At 40.0% G+C, this 23,704-nt stretch overlaps 1 protein-coding gene across 5 annotated transcripts in view; it reads left to right on the plus strand.

The window, feature by feature from the left end:
• Positions 1–1,056: 1,056 nt before the first annotated feature.
• Positions 1,057–23,704, plus strand: part of LOC118807935 (nucleosome-remodeling factor subunit BPTF-like) — a 74,710-nt gene continuing 52,062 nt past the window's right edge. For 4 of the 5 annotated variants that reach the window (XM_036570129.1, XM_036570132.1, XM_036570131.1 and 1 more), the window contains exons 1-10: positions 1,057–1,840; positions 6,452–6,925; positions 8,436–8,784; positions 10,532–10,752; positions 15,167–15,364; positions 16,516–16,680; positions 19,130–19,282; positions 19,678–19,853; positions 20,089–20,450; positions 21,710–21,841. In XM_036570129.1, the coding sequence (XP_036426022.1) occupies positions 1,309–1,840; positions 6,452–6,925; positions 8,436–8,784; positions 10,532–10,752; positions 15,167–15,364; positions 16,516–16,680; positions 19,130–19,282; positions 19,678–19,853; positions 20,089–20,450; positions 21,710–21,841 (2,762 nt within the window). In that variant the 5' untranslated portion in view covers positions 1,057–1,308. The remainder of the gene's footprint in view (positions 1,841–6,451; positions 6,926–8,435; positions 8,785–10,531; positions 10,753–15,166; positions 15,365–16,515; positions 16,681–19,129; positions 19,283–19,677; positions 19,854–20,088; positions 20,451–21,709; positions 21,842–23,704) is intronic. The other variant, XM_036570133.1, reaches the window with a different exon arrangement.

Here is a 23,704-nt window from a genome sequence, read left to right on the forward strand (position 1 = left end):
ATTTGTTTATATTTATCACTTTGTTGAAGTCCATTCAAAATAAAGACGACTGTGTTGTATTTACTGTGGAGTCACATGGCCACCATAGAAGGCCGCGCTGTCTGTGGCTGCGCTCCAATATGCGCACTAGTACACTAGACTTCATAACTAGTTCGCGTGGGTTATTAAGTGCGTAGCTTCGAGGAATTGTATTCAAGAGCACAGCGACGCTCAGACCTGAACAGAGATGAGTGAGTTCAGATATCAGATCATCTCCTGCAGATTGTAGATTAAGGAGGAGACGCGCTTTAAGTACAACACTGTGCTGTTACCGCCATATTTAGTCATATCAATGACGCCATTGCTCCAAATGCTGAGTATAAATAAAATACAGACACGCACTTCTGGACTCAGAAAAACAGGATCGGAGAGGATTTTGTTTTCATGTATTTCGTATTAAATTTTATTTTTTTTCTAAAAAAAATATATCACATTCACAAATGCAAATTTAGAATTATAAAACCGTGTTTTTCCCTTATTTATAAATGAATTAAAGCTGTATAAAAATCCCACAGCTGCTAAAATTGTTATTTTGCTACCATCTTATAACATTTATAAAGACTATTTATTGTCTGTTTTTCTTTTCTTTTTGTGTCTGTAATTACCGTCAGTAATGATAATTATAATAATAATAATAATAATAATAAGCATAAAAGAGAAAGACAGATTTACAAGTTTGTCTCCAGAAAGATCAGACGTCACTAATGTACATCCAACTGTGGGTTTTGTAGTTCAGTTGTATTTTAAACTTAGTAACTATATTTATCACTCAGCAAAATATTCTACTATTGGAAAGTTTTCCTGACTGCGGTGCGTCTCTGATCGTAAGATAACTGTTTCACAAAGTTCAAGTGTTTCGCAAGTCTGGGCCTCTCTCTGCCCCTACTTGCTATGGCCCTAGATAGTGTACAAGGGCACAGGATGCAGGCGCGCGAATTGGAACGCTGCTCGTGTATGCTGGGCAGAGCTGGTCACGTGACCCTCCGTCGAAGGCCCCGCTGTAGGGAAAGAGGGGGAAAGGAAAGATGGCGGCTGCAGGAGAATAGGAGCGGGACGCCGGACGTTCAGCTTGAGCCTGGGCCGAAAATCGAGTCCGGTGCTTCTGCGTGGAAACGTCGGAGACCTCGGTGTTCAGTGGGAGTGTCGGGGGTGTTTTGGTCTGATTTCCGTGAAGCTGGGAGCCCGAGAAGAGTGAAAAAGACCAGGAAAATAACAACAACAACAATAATAATAGTTCACTGAGACAGAAATAGAGGAGAAAAGGCAGAAATGAGAGGCAGGAGAGGCAGAGCGCCGAAGTCCGATCTAGCACTGGGAGGTCCGGGAGCCCCAGCCCGAGGTGCCCGGGGTAGAGGAGCCCGGGGCCGTGGCAGAGGGGGCAGAGGCCGCGGCCGGGGTAGGGGGGGCACACCGCGGGACTCAGAGTCTGTGGTGGCTGCAGGGGAGAACCAGCCGAGCTCCAGGCGGCGGCGGTGGAAGTGGAAAGGAAGGAGGAGGAGAGCGGAGGCGGGAACGGAGAGGGGCGGGAGTCGCGGCGGGAGCAGAGGGAGACGGATAGCGGGGAAAGCGGAGTACGATGACCGGGACACTGAAGAGGAGGCGGAGGAGGAGAGCCTGCGGTCCGAGGAGGAGGAGGAGGAAGGGGAGGGGTTCGCACGCTACTCGGATGGTGATTATGTTTATGGAGATGGAGATGAAGACGATGATGAAGAAGTGATAGACGAAGACGACGGGTCGGATTATGTGGCGGAGGGAGAGGAGGAGGAGGAAGAGGGGAGCAATTTACACGGAGACACGCCAGGTGCTAAACCCACTTTCACTCATTCATACTTTCTCATTCACTCTCTTTCATTTGCTCTCTATCTTTTTTGTCTCTCTGTATCACTTTTTACTCACATCATTTTCTCTTTTTTCTTTCCCTCTCTCTGTCTTTTACTTTCTTCTCTTCTTCTCCTACTTTCCTCTCTCTCTTTCTCTCTTTCTCTCTCTCTTTCTCTCTCTCTCTCTCTCTCTCACTCTCTCTTACCTTCCTAACTCTCTCTTACCTTCCTCTCTCTCTCTTTCTCTCTCTCTCTCTCTCTCTCTCACCTTTCTCTCTATCTCTCCCTCACCTTCCTCTCTCTCTCTCTCCTTCTCTCTCTCTTTCTCTCTCACCTTCTCTTTCACTCTCTCTAACCGCTCTCTCTCCTTCTCTCTTTCCTTCCTCTCTCTTACTCTCCTACTTTCTGTCTCTTACCTTCCTCTCTCTCTCTTACTCTCCTACTTGCTTTCTCTTACTTTCCTCTCTCTCATTCTCTCATTCTCTCTCTCATTCTCTCTCTCATTCTCTCATTCTCTCTCTCATTCTCTCTCTCTCTCTTACTCTCTCTTACTTTCCTCTTTCTCTCTCTTATTCTCCTACTTTCTTTCTCTTACTTTCCTCTCTCTCTCTCTCTCTCTCTCATATGTCCATTTCATTGTGTTACATGCAGATTTCCCTCAGTAATAGTATTAGTAGTCAGTGGCCCTTTATTGTTGTGAGCTTAGGGGCCCCATCACTATATGATTTCATGTATTTTGTCGATCATCAAACTGACAGAAAGATTTTATGAAGATATTGCAGATGAATTTGCACACGTCGCTTAAACACACTTCGTACGTTTGCTGTTTATTTACAGACACATACTTGTTGTTTATATATTGTTTCCCCGGCTTATCGTATCACTTTATTTTTATTTCTCTAGCATTTTTTCCTTTCTGCATAATTAAGGCTTTTAGATGTAAACAAAGTCATCCAGAGTGGTTTGATGTGAAACGCTCCATTTTTGTTCACAGTGGAGATGACAGGAACCAGACGTTTAATATCTCTTAAATCTGCCTTAAAAGTACTACAAGAAATTCTTACAAACCTATAAGACATCATTAAAAAAGCCATTTATGATGAAAAAATAAAAAGAAGGCGTTGTGCGGCAAAATGGTCCCTGGATTTCCCAAGATTTACCCCTATTTGACCACTGTCAGGATTACATTTAAAAATACAGATTCAAACAGGGCCATTTTGAATAGTATATAAAATGGCTATATTCGTGTTGTAGACATGGTGACCCCTGGTTCCTATCAGCACCACTGTAAAGACATCTGAGTCCGTAGGTTTCGCTACAGTGAACCACTGCACACCAAACCACTCTGAATGACTTTGTTTGCATAATCACAACTTAATTATGGAGAAATGTTAAAAAATCAGTAGAATTCTCCTTTAGGTGTTAATTCATTTTCATTCTTTCATACTATTGGAATGAGTCGGGGGAAACAGTCCTGCCAGTAGTAATAAAACCTCAATTTGCACAGTGACAGTCACCCTTGTTTGTCGTTTCCTGGGGTTCTGGTTACACACGTATGCAATACATACTGTGTACAATAATAGCAAATGAAAAATATAGACTCTTTTCGTCTGGCTGAGCTGGGAACTTTCTGTCGCTCAAGCTGTAGGTTTTGCAGCAACAGTAGATTTTCACAGTGAAGAAGGAAGCCCCCTCTTCTCTCTTTGTCCATGCATGATACACTAAACTAATGTCCAGAATAAATTTGCATTGACATGCAGTCAGCCCATTTCTTTCATAACTTATGCTTGCTTGGTTAAGTTGTTTTCTTAGCATAATGCTTTTATCTCATTAGTCCAGTTCCACAGCTAGTGAGGGGCCCAAGCACCTGCAGCGTCACCGCTAGTCTGGGGTCTAGTGAAGTCCATTTGCAAGCAGCATGTACTCATCTTTATCATGACATACCTATAGTTCATGGCAAAAAAAGAGCATTAAATACACCTCTAAGGCAGTGAGACCCAGCAGTCTACCTGCACTGCACAGTTTTACGCTTTCCTTCATTTGAGTCACATCACCAGCTAATGATCCGGTTATTATGGAGCTGATTTTGGAAGCAGAGGAACACCAAACTTTGCGCTGGTGGTGGGAAACACTGTTTAGATAAAGATTAAAACCAAATCTCTGTGTGCTGAAGCAACTGCCCACTGACTTTCATTATAAGCACACAAATAACTCTCTGGTCTGTGTAGTCAGTATATTGCTACTAAACTGCAAAAACAAACTGTTTTGAATTAACTGATTTTATGTCAAGAAGACCACCTCATTTGTATACATCGATCAACCATCTACACTCACTGTCCATTTTGTCAGCTCCACTGACCATACAGGAGCACTTTGTAGTTCTGCAATTACAGACTGTAGTCCATCTGTTTATTTGAAGACTTTGTTACCCTGTTCTTCAACGATCAGGACCCCCACAGAGCAGGTGTTATTTGGGTGGTGGATCATTTTCAGCACTGCAGTGACACTGACATGGTGGTGGTGTGTTAGTGTGTGTTGTGCTGGTACAAGTGGATTAGACACAGCAGTGCTTTTGGAGTTTTTAAACACCTCAGTGTCACTGCTGGACTGAAAGTAGTCCACCAACCAAAAATATCCAACCAGCAGCATCCTGTGGGCAGTGTCCTATAGAATGGACAGTGAGTGAACATGGTGCTTAAAAATTCCAGCAGCACTGCTGTGTCTGATCAGCTCGCACCAGCGCAACATACACTAACACACCACCACCACGTCAGTGTTACGGCAGTGCTGAAAATGATCCACCACCCAAATAGTACCTGCTCTGTTGGGGTCCTGACCACTGAAGAACAGAGTAACAAAGTATGCAGAGAAACAGATGGACTACAGTCTGTAATTGAAGAACTACAAAGTGCTCATATGCGCTCAGTGGAGCTGAAAAAAGGGACAATAAGTATAGAAACGAGGTGATTTTAATGTTATGGCTGATGTATATCTGCTGTTTAGCCTATAGCAGTTTTTGCCATCAACTCACACTGAACTTATAAAGAGTTTGAGCTTGACTGCTTTTTGAATTAAACAATGCAGGGCAACCAATTACAATAGAGCTCATGTATATAAATTTATCATTATTATGCTAGTGTTGTCTGAGCTTTGTTCTTATTAAATACTTAAATACTTTACAAGCCTTTTAACGAGGTTCAGTCTTTTTTCAGATAATAATCCACTTTTTCACTATATCACTGTAATTCTCTGTAAGGGCTGTGTTTGGACTCATTTATGCAGCATAGTTCCACATTTTGCCTCTTGTTTTGAGATGCATTTGTCATGTATTGGAGTTTGCTTTGAAAAAACAGTGGCAGATTTTCTTTTTCTCCATGCTCACTGCTCTCTTTTGGGACCTCATCCTCGAGGGAGTGGTTGTTTATGTACCTGCTGCTGTGTTGTGTCTTTGCTTGTAACTTTTTAAATGGCATGACAGTATAAAACAAACACAGCATTTTGACTCTCTGCCCTTTTGTGGTAGGATTGTTGTCATGTTTCAAATACGTGTCACGAGAGGACAGAGCACAGTGGTATATACTGGTAGTAACTGTGTTTATATAATATATCTTACTGATGTGGAACTCGTGTACATGTTTGTACAGTCGCAACTGAGTGCTTCACTTTTCAGAGAACTAGGGCCAGCCTGGTTTACACAACAGAGCTCCACTTTCACCAGCATAGGTACATAAAAGGCATCTGTACTCCTGCCGTCGAGTTGAGACTCTGCTGCACAAAGCCGAGAGGCTCTTAGCGCAGATGATCCACTTTGACGTCGCTGAGTAGGCACAGCCTCTCAGAAGGAAAGGGATCATTGGTTGGGCACAGCTTCTGTTATGTGTCACTCATCTAGGTTTTAACCAAAGATTGACAAAATAATGAGTGTGAGAAACACCAAAGTTCTACCTTGTTTTGTGAATTGCTCTCACCTGTAGAGCCGTATCTGTCCTGCCTTTCATTTGCCCATCATCCTCAGCACAGAGCGATAAATGCTGCAAATTCCAGAACCGCAGGACTCTGAACTCCAAATCTTCATTCTGAGGCCTTTCCCACATAACAGGGCCTGACTAATTTAAAGGTTTTGTAGCTAATACTGATAGTAGGGGCTAAAGATTATAATAACTGATAATAATTCATTTTGTAACTGATAATAATAATAATAATAATAATAATAATAATAATAATAATAATTCATTTTGTAGTTTCAGTTACAGTAGTTTCCCGCAGCACTAAAACAAACCTAGGGGAGGCACCATAGGTGGGATGGGGAAGGTTAGCTAAATATATGAATACAGATGTGTTTTTAATTTTTTAGATGTGAAGCGCTCAGAGGAGAACATTTGGCACATTATTCTTTATCAAATAACCTGGCTTTGTTCAGTGCAGACAGATGAAAACTGACAAAATATGCATGTAGGCCAATTAAAAGGGGCCACATCCTACAATTTTTCTATTATTTTATTTTATATTACTTAAAACATTCCCAGCCTCTTTTTATGTTTGTTGTATGTGTAGCTCATCTCCCTCTCTCTCTGTCTGTTCTGTTCCTTTAGGCCGCAGAAGGTCGCGAGTGTACCGTCCACGTGCTCCAGTATTCGAGGAGAAAGATGTCCCCCCTCTTGACCTTCCAAAATCCTCAGATGACCTACTGGTCCCAGCGACGCATCTCCTTACCGCGGCCTCAATCTACGAGGTGCTGCGGAACTTCAGCTCGGTTCTGCGTCTCTCACCATTTCGCTTCGAGGACTTCTGCGCCGCCGTGTCGGGACAGGAACAGTGTACCCTGCTGGCCGAAACACACATCGCCCTGCTGAAGGCCATACTGCGCGAGGAGGACACCTCCAACACCAGCTTCGGCCCCACCGACCTGAAGGACAGTGTGAACTCGACGCTTTACTTCATGGACGGGATGACGTGGCCTGAGGTGGTCCGGGCTTACTGCGAGAGTGACCCGGAGTACCATCACGTCCTGAAGTTTCAGGATGGAGAGGACTATCCCTTCGAACCACTGGAGAGCAAGCTGAAAGGTAAGGGCATGTGTTTGTGCAAGTGTGTTTGTAGAGATATGGTACGTTTTCATTTAAGGGGTTTGTATTATATTAAAATGCTTTTGATCTCTTAAAAAAATGTACTGACGTCTTCACGCAGTTCATAGAGTCCAGCCAAGGAAACTAAGCAGCAAAAGCAACCACCTTTATTTGTGTATTTATTTATTTATTCACTAACCATGGTTGTGATGTCACTACCATGTAGGAGTCTACATTCTGAGGGGACTTTAAAAATGTGATGCAAGGCTAATTTACAGTGTGGTGCACGGGAGAAGGCGGTTAACCAGTGCAGTGCGACGGACAGTGAGACGGCACATAGACGTACAGAAATCCCACAAATTGAAGAATGGCCTTACTAATAGGATAACAATCACTTAATAATTTACTTAAAAATCGCTTAAAAATGTCTAACAGCGAAATATCAGAAACTCCTTGTGGAACTCAACAACCATGAACACATTTTAAAGGGGATTTCCATAAATTTTTCTGTGTAACTCAGTGATTGAGAGATAAAGTCTGTGGAGTCAGTGGTTTCTTGTAGAGAAATTTACTGACTCATATTTCTTTACGGTGGTGATGATAGGAACCAGCATATCTACAGCACGTGTAGCCATTTTATTCATTTTCAAGAAGAACCACTGAACCTTCATGTGTCTTCAGAGTTTTATTTGTAATGTTAATGATGGTAAAATAGTGAAAAGTTTTCCTCAGGGACTGTTTTGCTTTAGAACTCCCTGCATTCTCTCGGCCATATTTTAAAAAATAGGTTTAGGCAAAAACCTCCTTAGAACTCCTGTAAAACAATGTCTCTGCACCAGGCTGTGTATTCATAACCATTTCATGTGATAACCTACGGTGAGAGAGCTTTTAGAAGCAGTAAACTCTCCAGACGTCTGGTTCACCATCACTGTAAACAGTTTGATTCTGACTATCACAGAGCATAGCATTTCAAACCACTCTGAATGACTTTGCTTGCATGCTAAATGTTTAATTATGAAGAAAACTCTGTGGCATCGTTAGTGAGAGTCCTATCTTGGGAATACGGTCAAAAGCTGCACATTTTATCACCTTGTTTTGATATTAGTATGCTTAAGAACCTTTCTGGTGTTTAAACCATCTTTGGGTCAAAAGAGTTTGCAAAAGAAATCTGTACAATCATTATTTAGGAAAAATCTGTGCTCAATACCAAGAAAGACACTTAAACGAAGAATGTAAGTGTTGAAGATAGATATACCCAAAGAATTAGCACAGGGCTGCTTAATGCTAACTAAACCTTTGCAGGTATTTTTTCCTGCTTAATTAAAAAGTAACAGTAAAAAATAATTACTAGTCTGTAAAATGTTCTCAAATATTTGATGCTCAATGTATGTGAATGAAAATTTCAGATTCAGAATTGGAGATAATTAGATGACCACTCACGTCCACAGTTCTCAGTACAGATTCATGGATTAGTTTGTGAATTCATTTCTTCTGGACCTTCTCTCTGTAGTGCTGCAGTTCCTGGTGGATCAGTTTCTGGCCACTAACCTGGCGCGGGAGGAGCTGATGTCAGAGGGTGTTGTTCAGTATGATGACCACTGTCGCGTGTGCCATAGCCTGGGTGACCTGCTGTGTTGTGAGACATGTTCTGCTGTGTATCATCTGGACTGTGTGCGGCCGCCGCTGCGTGAGGTTCCAGAGGAGGAGTGGCAGTGTGAGGTGTGTGTAGCTCACCGGGTGCCAGGTGTGTGCGACAGCGTTACGGAGAGTCAGAAGACCCGCCCCTACTTCCGGCAGGAGCCAGTTGGATTTGATCGCCACCGCAGAAAGTACTGGTTCCTTACACGCAGGATCATAGTGTAAGTTAAAAGTCTTTAGGCAAAACCAACATAAAGTAATGATAATTCTTCACACACTGGATAAAAATCGAGAAACAAGTGCTGGAAATTAATTCTTATTTATTTGTTTGTTTGTTTGCTTGTTTATTTAACTTTTTTGTGCCATTGCACAATTTTTGTGTTTTTGATACACTGTTTGAGCGCTCTAGCAGTGACTGGTGCGGAGAGCAGTAGAAACAGTGCTTCCTAAAACACATGCTGCCATAGTAAATAGTAGGGCTGCGCAATATGGACATACATATGGTGTTCTGTAAAGCTGTTGGATATCATGATGACAATATGAGAAGTGATAAATTACTATTCACTATTGGGCAAAATAAAAATAATGAAATTCTAATAGTTACGTTAGAGCTGCAAGCACATTTTGTCCACTAAAGGACTAAGAAACAGTCAGCATTTCTTGAAAAACTATTTATAAAGACTTTTCTGTAACGTTTTTCTAAAACAAGCAAACAAGTATATATTTTACTTATCCGTATAGGCCCAAAACAATGAATAAATATATTTAATTCCTTAATTAGCACCATTATAGTATACAGCAAACATACATTTGTTGTGACAGAAGATATTACTACTTCACCCACTTTACACTCAACCCTGTGAAAATAATAACCACCTCATTTTATGTGTGTTTTGTAACTGAATAGAGCAGAGAGAACATGGTTCAAGCCCAGTACAGGGAAGCGTTGAGATTCTAATGCTGTTTCCTAACAATCTAATTACGCTGCTCTGGTGCTGCATATGTGAGGTATTTTGAATTGTTCTGTCATCGCAGCTCTTAACAATGTGTTTATGGCAGAAACTCATATCACCATAACAAAAATGTAATTTATCATACAGTTCTACTAAATTGTATGTTAAAGTAGCAATAGCAGTGCATTCTGCAAAGTGTTATGTTACTATGTGGTTTTGGACACAACCACTGTCTTTTAACCACTGTTTCTGATTGAAATAATTTGGGAATTGCTATGTTTTGATGCTGTTTTAGGCCTATATAATGGTAAAGAATATGGTTGTTGGAGAGTGTTATCATGTTCTCCCCTATTCACAACTGTTCAGTAGCCTTTTTTTTTTGGTAAACATAGCATTGTTTGATGCAAAAGCCCTACGCTGTTTAACACTGTGTCTTAATGGCAACAGCAAAACCAAAAAGCTCCCGTTATAATCAATAAAGCTAGAGAGAAGCAACTGGTGAGTTTCTAAGACCCTTTTATTAAACAATTTACAGAAAAATGGCCAAAGTGCTGTAAGTTAGATCTGAATTCTGTTGTCTCACTCATTGAAAAGGATACTTACCTATTTGGCTAAATAGACTTACAAGTTAACAGATACAACTGAGATGCCCAAAACATAAGACCAGGGTGGTTTAATGCTATTTTTCACTTTGTTATTAAGGCTACTGAAATTGTTTACATTCTGACACTTGACGTTTTCGGTGTAGACATCCTGAATGCTTTGGAACTCCGTGCTGTGCTACATTTGGACGCTCGCTTGCTTTTTAAGGACTTCTGTTATGTAACACAAAAGGAATTCAGCAGCGGCCGCAGGACACCACACAGTAGATCATGCTGTACATTGTGCTTAACTGATTTCACATGTCAAGGTCGTGCCTTTTCATGTGCTCACCAGTTAATGATGTCGTAATTCACAAGCATCACGCATCAGCATCATTTTATCATCTCATCATCCTGTCCCTTTTCTCCTGCAGTGAGGAGGATGGAGAGCATGAGAACAAAACGATCTGGTATTACAGTACGAAGGTGCAGCTTGCGGAGCTGCTGTGTGCGCTGGATAAGACCAAATGGGAGAAGCAGCTGTGCCGCATGTTGGAGGAGCTGCGGGAGGAGATCCACGCACATATGGACATCACAGAGGAGCTCACCAACAAGGCCCGCGGCAACAACAAGTGCTACCTCACTGCTGCTAATGGTAAGAGCTGTGAGAACCCAACCTGCTCTCAGATCAGTTGGGGTGTGGATGTGACGCTAAGGAATAGTGGTGCGTTAAAATTTTTTTGGCTGAAAAAATTTTGAAGGCTGTAATTTTGGTGAATTCCTGTTTCTTACCACCACATCCACACAACAGGTTCAAGATGAAAAGATTACATTTTGAAAATAAAACTTTACATCTCTTTCCCGTTTTTAAACGCCGGTAACAAAATATTAACAGGTATGACACCTTGAAAACACCTTGATGACAATAAGAAGAAGCGGTTAAAAAGACAAAAAGTTAAGAAAATATTCCACGTTGCCCTGAATTTTACATTTGGCCAAGAATTTTAATTTTAGTGCTTACTGGTAGGGAATGTTTGAGGTTGTATCCAATCCAATTCAATGATTAGGTTGAGGTTAGGGTTAAGATTAGGTTTTGGGTTGAGGTTAGGGTGAGGATTAGGGCCAGGATTAGGGTTAGGTTTTGGGTTGAGGTTGAGGTTAGGGTTAAGATTAGGTTTTGGGTTGAGGTTGAAGTTAAGGTTAGGATTAGGTTTTGGGTTGAGGTTGAGGTTAGGGTTAGGATTAGGGCCAGGGTTAGGATTAGGTTTTGGGTTGAGGTGAAGGTTACGGTTAGGATTAGGGCCAGGGTTAGGGTTAGGTTTTGGGTAAGGTTGTTAAGGTTCAGTTTTGCGTAATGAAAGTAACTTCACTACTGCCACTTCACTGATATGTTGTTGATGTGTTACTGATAATCTGTTAAGAGTTTATTAATCATCCATAAAGGATCACTCCAAATAAAGGGTTACCCTAAATTGAATGATTAGTTGAGGCACTCTCTCTGTAAAGGAGTGTGGGATTCTAACCCTCTCTCCAATAAGCATTCAGATACAGTGAAAGCCAAGATTAGGAACTCCCTGTATTTAGATTGTTATTGGAGTAATGTCCACATTTACGACCCAAAGTATTTAGTGGTGAATGAAGTGCAGTTATTTATGGCTCTTTTTGAAGTGCCTTCTTTTCTTTCCTGGTGATCTTATCTCTGTCCTGTTGAGAGGTTGTTCTGATCCTTATCAGTCTAAACCACATCAACATTATTTCACAACAGTCACAGAGGAATCCGAGGTGTGCGCTGTAGTTTAGGCTGCAGTGTAGAGCTGCCACTGTGTGTTGCTTAGAATGTAAAAGGTGTACAGGTGTAAAAGTGAAAACTGGTGTTACATTGTTCTGTTACATGGATTTTACCATATTGTACATATTATAACAAGCTGAAAAAGTCATAATAATTTGTTGCTTGGTTGATTTGATCTGTATTTTGAGCTATAGTACAGCATTTTATAGGCTTGGCATTGGAGCTGGTGGTCATGTGGATTGGATGAATTTATAGGGGCACTTATTGGGGAATTCCACCAATTTTTAAAAATTTCTGAATAATTCAGGCTTTTAGATGTAAATAGTCATTCAGAGTGATTTGATGTGAAATGGTCCATTGTAGAGAAACTTACTGATTCACATTTCTTTACAGTGGTAGTGACAGGAATGAGGGCTCCCTATGTATACAATACATGTATAGCCATTTTATTTACTATTCAAAATCACCAGTGAACCTATGTGTGTCTACCGAGTTTTATATGTAAATGTTAATGATGGTAAGATAGTGGTAAATCTGAATTGCCTCACAGTGTACCCCTGCCATGAATGGATTAAAATAAATGAATTTAAGCCAAACTTTAATCATAAAACAGTGTGTCAGACATCAGGCAGCATATACCTAACCATTTCATTTAACAGTTTTCTGTGAGGGAGCTTTTGGAGGCATTAAACTCTTCAGACATCTGCTTCCCATCACTACCACTGTGAACAATCCTAACTGTAAGTTTCTATTGTAAGGAGCATTTCACACCAAACCACTCTGAATGACTTTCTTTTACATCTCAACCCTTTAATTACGCAGATTTTTTTGAAAAATCAGTGTTCCCCTTTCATAGCTGTTCTGACTGAAAATTAAATATGTAAAGGCAGTTTAGCAAGACAGCTTTCATCAGCAAAGGCCTTCAGTGTCTTAAGTGTAGCCTAAACAAAGCAGTTGCTTGCCCAGTCTTTGTGTTGGGTGAGTATACTGTCCAGTGTGAGGGATTTTGGGTTAAATTGTTGTTCTTTCTACCATTCAGCCGATGCATTCCTTGGAAAAGTGAGGGAAACGGGTAGTGCATACGCTCAGCATGGTATCCTCTCTGTTTGTCATGGTAATACTCTTATCATTAATAGAGTCCCCCCACTGCCCCCTCTGTCTGCTTTGTGCTTTGTCCCTCCCTGATAATCACCCCTCCCACCACACACACAAACACAGTGAAAGCAGTGACTTAGTTGAGGATTAAGGAGGTCATAGTGTGTGTGTGTGTGTGTGTGTGTGTGTGTGTGTGTGTGTGTGTGTGTGTGTAAAAGAAAGTGTTTTCGTACTTTTTTAGGACAAAAGTGTCCTCACTGTGTAGGACAACCAGAGAAATGTTGTCAGGAGCAACAAAATGATTATGACTTTGTAATAAATAAATCATTTCTTTAGTTTTTGACATTAAGATTAGAGTTAGGTTAAGAATACTAATGTAATAGTAGATATACACTAGCACTGACAGTTTGAAATTACTGTTTGCAGTAAAAAAAAAATCATGTAAATGTGCAAAAGGATTTTATTATGAGTCTACTAGTCTACAGCTTGACAGATTTCAATTAATTAGTAGAAAGCTGAAAATTGTAATGTTACACAGCTGTACAGATATTTCTAATTTTTCAGAAAGCAGTATGACGTTAAAAATGAAGTTCTAAGAAAATAATATCCTAATTCCAGAATGCATAGCTTATCAAGAAATTACAGTATATTATTTATCCTTTAATAACTTCTTGGTGTCTCAAAAGCTCGAAAAGAAAAATCTTGAAATACTTTCTGATATCTAGCTGGTAGTATTTAAATCTGCACTGTATAAGTTAAAATTAAAAAAGTGACAGCAGTTTTTAATGTCACAAGTGTTTAAAACCATTTTCTGAACACAAGTGTAGGTACCAAACCTTTTCATGCATGGGGAATAATTATTACATACAAGTAGACAGGTAGAGACAGTTGATGTATGTCATACACTTGTATCTAGAGTTTGGTGCCCTGGACAAATTACATGTTTTGCTGATTTTCCTGAGAATAAAGAAAAATTTGCTGAGAAAAAAGAAAAACGTTCTGATGTCCTCTACAGAGAACACACTTCTGCACAGTTTAATGCACAACTACTGTTTATTAGCTAAATTTAACAAATTGCAGACAAAAAAATGTGGCCTGTGCAAAAGTTAATGGCAAATTGTATTGTGTGTGTATATATATGTACACACATGCAAATATATGTGTGTTAAACTTGAAAGTGTGCACTAAAATGTGCCATATTTAAGTATTTTAAGTATGCTCAATAGAGGATGTGTTGACTTTTCACTTAGAAAATCAGCAAAACATATATTATTTGATTTGGGGTGTTCAATCTTTTACAGATTGATGTAAAATTTCATAATAAGGTAAAAAAAAAAACAAATCTGTGTGGCGTAGTCTGATTCAGGCAGTAGGAGTGCTGCAACTCTATCAGTCTATCCGAAGAAGATCTACCTGCCAGACAGAGACTCAGTGCCTTTTTAGAGACAGTAGAAACAGCTAGGATGGAGAAATGAGATCCTGCAAGCATAAGAACCCAATAGCCATGGGATCAAAATGGACAGAATGAAAAAAGAGAGCGTGTCTGGAGAGCAGCCAGGCTGGAACTCTTCAGTACCGAGGTGAAGGGGGTTAAGCATATTGTCACTGTCCAAAGGAAAATGTCTCCATTTTTGTTGATTTTTACTTGAACATCACCTTTATATCGTGTGAAAATTTCATGATATCAGTAGAAATACTCCCAAATCACTTGAAATAAAAACCTTTTTTACATTAAATTACATTAAAAGTTAATGTTTTTGCATTCTTCTGTAAAATTCCTATGTTGGAGATACATGGCCGCAACGATATGACAATACATGAGAAGTAAACTGAATACGGTAATTTTTTATGTTGAAAAATAGCCTGTGAATGTTATTTTGGCCAAAGACAAGCTTAAAAATGTATCTCTTCATGCATCCATGCATCAAGGTGTGTTTTTAGACCACTCAGAACGACAGTATACAAAGGTATGAAATTGATATCAAGATATTAATTGGCAGGTCAACAGTTCACAGTGCAATAAACATGGCCTGGTGCTGTGGGAGAAGCTGCCACTGCCCCACTGTCCACATTATGAAGTTCATGCTGTCCTGATACTTATGCTTTATTGTTGTAAATGCATTTTGAAACTGCAGGAGGAGGATGAACAGAATTAAATAAAACTTTATCATTTTCTCTTTTTCAGAGGAGATCCTGGAGCGTATAAGGGCCAGACAGGAGGAGGAGATGGAGGAGGTAAAGAGGAGGGCAGCAGAGGAGCTGGAGAGACTGAAGAAGGAAGAAGTGGAGGTTGAGCCTTGCGCAGCTGAGGAGGAGGAGTCGGAAAAGCCTGTGGATGAATCTCCACAGACCCAAACAAGCACTGAAGAGGCCACCCCTACAGGTAATGAACCAATACATTAGTTATAAATTAGACAGTATAACTGTGGCCTCTTACGTAGGGCTGGACAATTAAAATATATGGTATATCGTGATACTTGGACATTACCACAGTAAATGATGCATAATGTGCTGCACTAAATCCAATTAACCATGTAATACAACATGCAGTAGGTCAGTGTCCTTTATGTAAATTTCTTCAATATGCTCAGAAATGCGTATTATCACTCAAGCAAAATTTATCACAATAACAATCATATTGCTTACTGTTACTCTCATGGTCTGACACTCTTATGGCTCTTTCAGTTTTTTTTTATTTAGTGCAGTTATTCTGTAAATTTAGATGATCTTGCATTGTACATTTGTGGATAACATCTAGCTAGCTAACTTAACATTCAACTCATGGGGTTGTTCATGTGGTCATTTGAGTCCTTGAAACAAGAAAAACAGTATATGTGACATTTTTTTGTAAAAAAAAATATAAGCATAGTAAACAAATTAATGAATGACTTTGTGTATAAGTTGATTTTCTCTATGGGAAAAATGAATATTTTCAAAAATTGCACCTTGTGATGAACGAAAGTGTTCCAAAGCTGATATGCTTTGCTGTGCACATACTTTTTCCTCTGAATGTCAACAGTTGTCAAAAAACAAGTATTGCTCCATGTAACCTAACAGTGCTACACACGGAGCAGAGATTGTAACAAATGTGACCTCACCAAAATACTGCAGCAGGCTCTGTCAGCTGTTTTAGCAATAGTAGTTTACAGTTTGAGAAGGTGGTGTTGGTATATAACAGTGTTGAACAGCTTGCTTGTAGCATGAATGCAATAGTATTTATATTTCAACTACATAGTGACCTCATTAAGAAAATTAATTCAGAGGTTCTGGTGATATTCCAAAACATACGAAGGAAAAAACTCGGTTTGAAACATCTTTGTTTACCACAGGATGCGATATCAGCAGTTTTTGAAAACCCTGTTCATTTTTGCCATAGAGAAAAACTGCTTAGACCCGGCAGTTTCCTAATATGGTCATGATACCAACTACAAACTGATGCGCAACTTCAAAGCTCTAGTGTCATTTGCATACTTAGGTTATGTGTAGGTTATGTTTCTGTCCTTGCTTGGCTCATCAGCATGTGTTCCTCTGTAGCTGAGGTGCCCTCTGGTGGTGCAGTGAAGCACTGCAATTCAGAGTCCCTCAGTCCAGGGGACTCTGGGGCCTCCGCCCCTCGACTAGCGGAGCCCTCTGGGTTAGCTGCAGTCACTGAATCTCAGCAGAGCTCCAGAGACCTGGAGGATCTGCCTGTGACGGCAGGTATGGCACAGAAAAACGACGTACTTATCTGCTGATGTGCTTTTAGTGCATGGATACATCCACTGCAAACGGCAACACTGCATCATCATTTGCTTCCTCTAGGGGTGCACTGATATCAGACTTTTAAGAGAATTCAAATCTGGGGATTTTGTGGGCCAGTCCAGATGTGTGAGCGCTCCTGAATGTTCATCATGCCAGTCAGTCACATTCGCAGCCTGTGAACATGATAATTGTCATCTTGAAATACAGAGATTGGAATGTTATGTTCCTCACTAAGATGAGGTTGTCCAGCAGCTCAGTGTAAGCACTTCGGTTCAAATTTACTGTCACCTCCAGCAAAGGACCCATTTCCATGTAATTAAAACACTCCCAGAACATCACAGAGCTTCTCCAGCTTGAACCACACCTTGCACACAGTCCTCATTAAAGGCTTCCTGAGGTCTACAATGAACACGACGCCCAGCATCGTTCACATACAGGCAGAAACAAGATTCATCTGACCAGATAACACATTTCCAGTCATGAACAGTCCATTTTTTGTGTCTGTTCGCCCACTGTAACCGGAGCCTGAAGTTACTATCACCTTAAACACGCAATGTGACTATTTTTTTTGTCCGGGGGGCTTATTATTAAATCAGATGTGACAATTATAGTCAGTAATTAGCTGTATGTATTGGCACTGGTGTTAATGACATTCCCAGATTTATTTTACGTGGGGCGCTTATATATCGGGCACCCCTAGTATCTTCATCTTTTGGATTCATGTGCTGCGTTCATGCCCTCATTCATTCACCTGCTTGTTTGGCCTGCTTCACTGTCTGTAAGATGCACATTACAAGTTCTATCATGATTGCTGTGTCTTCTTTCACTCTGCATTCTCCAGCTTGTGTCATTTAGAAGCAAAGAGTTTGCATTACTCTCTGGGGTTCTTTTTATTCGATTTAGAGCTAAAGTGCTTTTCAGTAACTTGCAGTCAAGCTTCATTGTGAGTCAGATATCAATACTGCGGCTTCAGTTTCACTTCAGTGCTCGAAATGGTTCTCTGTTCTGTTTAAGGATGTGACAGTTTCAGGAAAGTATCTGAACATCAAAGACAATTAACTATATAAGCAATACGCACATCACCTCTAAGTATCTCATTGATTCAGATTCAAACTTGCAAAAAAAAGAAAAAGTAATGTGGTTAATGTTTAAGTAATGTTTAATGTTAGACTCAGCATAGATTCTGCACATTTTTTGATTGTGCTTTGTGACGTTAATGTTAATATAAAAATTTTTTTAACATTTTGAAAATGGAGACATGCTGCATGAGATGTAATATGGGGCGGATTAGGATTTTGTAGTGTTTTTAAAGTTCAGCTCTGAAATCAGTTTTGCATGATACTTTGTAATCTTTTGTTTTGAAGCAAAATTTCTATTTTTTTTGAGCCAAACTAATCTGTATAGAAATCAAGGCTTTTAACACATGAAAGACTGAAAATCAAATCTTGATCGCAGAATCGCATCAAACCTGAAAATATGTGTATGTGTTACACGCCTACTCTCTACTCAGTCTTTCTCTCTGTCTTTGCTTTCTTGCTCAGTGGTTTTCTTTGCTCTCTGCATCATTGCAGTGAAAATGATGTATGCTTTGCGTTCACTGCTACTGCTAACTGCTGCCAAATCAGGTCATTAGCAATATGTGGCTAAAATGAACTGATTGCTCCAAGTCAACTGTTGCTGCACCACTGTACATGCTGTGTGTGTGTGTGTTTATAGACGTTAGTGTAACAAGATTTTTTCCCAAGCAATTTTGAACTGTTTCTTTTGGTCTGTTTATCATTAAGTTTTAACACAGTGCAAAGGGAGTTTTCAAATTATGCAAAAAAAGTAAAAATCAACAAAATTGGAGACACAAGGCTTTTGTGAGACAGTGACGATTTACATTTGTAAATTAAAGAAACATTTTATTAAGTTGTTTATGTTTCTACAGCCTTTATTTCATTACATTCATTACTTCATTATTTTGTGCCTTGTTGTTGCATCCATTTATTTTGCCTCCTCTCCTTGCTCCTTTTCTGAGCCCTGAGCAGATCATAATACTTCAGTTTTCCTACTTTGTAGTAATTTTAAATAGGGGCTTATACCTGTAATTATCACTGATTATTTTCAACTAACTGATTCCAGTTTCTAATAGTAAGTCATTTGAATTAGTGCCTCCACTTGGATTGTTGCTGAAATCAAGACTAGTTTTTCTGATTTCACACCATCCAAAATCCAAAAAGTTTTTTAGTTGCACAGCTAGTGGCTCAGAGTTTTGTCCTTTCTTTACTAATTAGTGTTGACAACTATAAAAGTAGTGATTTTTTTTTTGTTTTGATTTGTTGGTTCATCAGCAAATAGTACTGGTGCACCCCCACCTCTTTTTTTCCAGGCTCAGCCTACCGTCTACCATTTTGTCTCCCTCTAGATAAGTCCTTAGGTTCCGGTACTGATGCTGGGGAGGTGGTCGCCTCACTGCGGACCCCCCAGACAGCCGATGAGAGCAGCAGAAGTAGTCTGAGTAGGATGGATGATCCGGACGGTGCAGAGAAGGCTTCCGTATCCAGCCAGGAGGAGAAGGGTGAGTCAGTTCATTTCTATTGCAAAGAAAATCTGCACATCTCGTAGGTGCAGACCACTTCCTTCTTGTTGGGAGTACTATTTTTTCAAGAATGCAGTAGATTCAAATAATGGAAAATAGAAGAACTGCCCATTTCTGCTATTAAACCCAGTCTGACTCACAGGGCTTTATTATTTATCACTTGAACATCTGCACTTTGCCTTTTTTGTTGGGTGTCTTGGCATGTTTCTTTGTGGTTTTTGTACTTAAAATCCAAATGTGTGTGGGTTGCAGCAGTTGTACACATGCATGACCTCATCAGTCCACCATCCAGCTATAGGAAAAAACAATCTGAAGTGTCTGGACAAGTGAATGGTGGTGAATTGGAGTGAATTTCTTTATGTTTATGTTTGCAGGCGAGGGGAAAGAGAAGAGCATTGGAGAGACACCATTTGGAGTGAAGGGGGCAATGACAGCCACACGCATGGTCACTCGACTGAGGAACCCAGACAGCAAACTTAGTCTGCAAAAGAGCCAGCAGGTGGCAGCAGCGCTACATGAGGCCAATAAGGGATACAAGGAGGGAAAAGAGGTGATCACAAACAGCCATTGGTACTGTTGTTTATAATGTTTCTCTAAAAACAGGAATGTCCAACTTAGTCCACATTCCATGCTTTTCCTCAAAAACACCTGTTTTAACTCCAAGATATGTTTGAGCAAGAACATCTGGAAAGTGTGCTGGACCGAACCTGTAGGACCAGAACAGGACACCTGTGCTGTAGAATTAAAGTCCTCTCCTCTCTTCTGTTGTCTTGCCCTCTCCTCAGGTTCTGGTGGTAAGCCAGCAGGGAGAAGTTGCCCGTCTGAACCCACGCAACTCCAAAGACCTCGTCATGAAGGGCTCGCTGGGCTCATTCTTCCGCCTGGGTCAGGAGGGCAAGTACCGGGTCTATCAGAACCAGTACAGCACTAACGCTCTAGCCCTCAACAAGCACCAGCATCGAGAAGACCACGACAAGCGCAGACACCTGTCGCACAAGTTCTGCATGACCCCTGCTGGAGACTTCAAATGGAACGGCTCTGTGCATGGCTCCAAGATGCTGACCATCTCTACGCTGAGGCTGACCATCATCCAGCTGGAGAACAATGTCCCAGCACCCTTCCTGCACCCCAATTGGGCCTCTCACAGGTGTGGAAGTTAAGTAGCTTTTACTATCACTAGCCTAGCCTCCAAAACTGTTCTAGTTTTGAAGTTAAAACATTAGTAATTTGTATTGATTGGCCAAGACTGTACAAAAAAGTTTAGATGTTTAATTTTATAGTGTTTTTGGCCAGAAAAAAAATGTGCTTTGTGCACACATGACCAACACGGAACCTCTTGCCGTACCTGGCCAGTATGAAAGGCTACATTGACTAACATGAGCATTAGCTGTGAAAAAAGTGCAAAAGTTACCACTACTGCCTAATTTTAGGGCTGATGCAAATGTGCGAATATTGATGGTTAAAACCACAGATATGTGGTACACAGTAATACACTCACAATATTTAGGATTGTTTCGTTTTGTGTCAGAAGGGGCCAACAAAGCCCAAGACAGTTTCACACTGAGTCAGTTTTGAACACATGCACATTACTACGAAGGACATCTTTTTTGTCAGAAGTTGTGGTAGCTCCTGTGGTTTATTCACTCCTTTCAAAACTTGGAGCTCAAGCTCCATCTCATAGCACTGCTGCGGAGCTCCACCGAGAATCTGTGGCAAACTTCTTTAACAAAATGGGGGGTTACCCAGTGTCTGGGTCTAGGTCGCACTAGCTAAAAGAAAAATGAAAACTCAATTGTAACTTATTCCTCGGAGAAACAATTTCCTCTCCCTCATTATTAATTAATTTATTTAAAGGTTAGTGGTCAGGTGATCAAGATTACTTGCTGGCCTGCCCACTAATTTCTATGCTTGTGGAATCACTGAACTGTTAAAGTGCTAGTGAAAATACCCAACAGAACTGCAAAAGGGAATTTATCAATACCATTTTTTTGAGACAGACCTTAATAGTTAAATTAGTATCTAGCTGATTTTAAAAGACGTGCATTAGCTAAATTTGTTACATTAATTAGAGAAGAGAGCAATCGAAAAGCACTTCTCTATAGCTGTAAGTAAAGTATGGTTCATAGTTTTGATCCCTGCTCCACATCTGTTGCTCTTAGCAACAGTCTCTGTAGAGTTCGAAGCTCACGTTTCGAGTTTTACATCTTGTTGGAGTCTTTTTGGCTGGTTGAGCTGTAGTTGAATGTCCTCTAAAACAAGATATACACCATTGAATTTTAGACATCTTGTTCTTTGGTGACTCACAGTGTACATTTGAATAGACCATTGTGTATGGACAAATCCTATGATTTACATTGTCTGACAGGTTGTGCTAATCTGGTTCTGTGTTTTTATGTTTCCTCTCAGAGCTAATTGGATCAAGGCTGTGCAGATGTGCAGCAAAGCGAGGGAGTTTGCTCTGGCTCTAGCCATCCTGGAGTGCACCATCAAACCAGTGGCCTTGCTGCCTGTGTGGAAGGAATCACTGGGACACACACGGTAAACCTTACTGAGAGGGTCATCGGCGCCTTCATTAGTGAAATTTAAACCCTGAACACATATCTGAGAGTTCTGTGCAGTGACAGTGGGATCTCGTGTTGTTCTAAGACACAAATTAATTTGCCATGACTGTTGGCTGTGTAGCTGGCAATGTAGCTAGCTAAAGGGGGGTCCACACTGAGAACCTGGGAATTTTTTCATTTAAACCTGCAAATAAAAACAGAAGGATCTGAATTTTAAAAAGTTTACAACAAAGAGAAGTTATGAAGAGTAAAATAAAGAAGAACTTTTCAAGAAAAGGATTGTGCTGTTTCTAAGTCACTACTCAAATTTAAGCAAATTTGTAACATTGGTCATTTTAAGACTTTTTTGTCCAGAAAGGTCAGTGTTTTTAATCTTATCTCTTCTATTTAGGTTTATGTTTAGATGAATCTCAGGTGCATTTCATCTACTCATCAGAGACTTGCAAAGATTTGTGTCCAGCTTGAGTGCACACTGTTACTAAAGCAAAAGACGGACGTACAGGACTAAATACTAAGAAATTCTAAATTTGTATTCAAATTTTAAAGATTTTTCTTTTTTATTATTACTAATATAATTATAATATATATGTAATGAAGAAGGTTTGTAGTAAATTAGAGAAATATACAAAATGGAAACACTTACATGAGTTTTGGGGGATGTCCAAATAAAATATGAAAATTATAACCAGTCAAAATGAGCGTCTAGCTGGCAATCCATTGCAAAAATTTGGTGATAACCCCTTAAACATGTATAAATCTGCCTCCAGAGGAGTCACAACACAACACGTGCATGTTAAGTGTTTTCTGTGAGCTGCTGTGTTTATCACTGTATAAAAGATGCACAAGACTTCTTTTATTGTTAGATTGCTCATTCAGAGCAATTTTGATTACTAAGTGCTTATAAAAATTACTGATTTCTTAATTCAGAGTAACAACAATGTGACTAATGTATTAAGTATATTCATGTTGAAGTGTTTATTTGTTTACAAATATAATACATAAAAAGCAGGGACTGTTCGGTTTTGTTAGATCGTGTTCTCTACATATCAAATAAGTGAACGACAGCATTCAGAAATCACTTTATTAAACAAACGGACCAGATTAAACAGCAAATATAGTCACAATTTTGTTCGGCCTTAAAGGGTTGAACTTCAGCTAAATTCCTTACACAGTGCGGTGCATTTCACTGTATGTTTATGGTACTGCTGTCACCATCAGGTGAGAGGAAAAACTACAACGTGCTGGCTGGCAGCTCAATTATGACCACCTTAAAACAGAATCTATGGGGTAATTAAATACCCTGGGGTGCATTTGGTCCCAGGGCCAGACTTTGGACACTCCTGTACTAGTGGTCTCAGAATTTTTGAGATAAGCACCGGTGCGTTCACAATTATCAATCAAATAGTTTGTTAATCAAGACTATCCCTCATAAATGAGAGAGATGATTACCTAATTTTACCTAGACAATGAAATTTAATAACAGTGCTATAAGAACCTACCTAATTGGCTCATCTGACACTTTAATGAGAGTTATAATGTCTTAAAATGCCTATTGTGCCACTTTCTTATAGCTGTTCCATTTTTAACAACACCAAGGACGTCTCAGCTTCTAGGCAGTAACTTTATAGCAAAATAACAGTAACTTTAAAGACCGTCTAACACAGACTGGAGTTGTCTATCTGTTCTGTCTTTAACACCAGCTGTAATTCTCGGGGGCTCCTAACATCAGTAGGACTGTTTGATGGTTTTCTCCTCTTATTTGCCTTCTCTGGCTACATTACATCAAACGAAGCAGAACGCCATTTAATCACATTTTGCTAAACTTCTCCCTCAAAGCTGA

Source organism: Colossoma macropomum, unplaced genomic scaffold (genome assembly GCF_904425465.1).
Source record: "Colossoma macropomum unplaced genomic scaffold, Colossoma_macropomum, whole genome shotgun sequence".
NCBI lineage: Eukaryota > Metazoa > Chordata > Actinopteri > Characiformes > Serrasalmidae > Colossoma > Colossoma macropomum.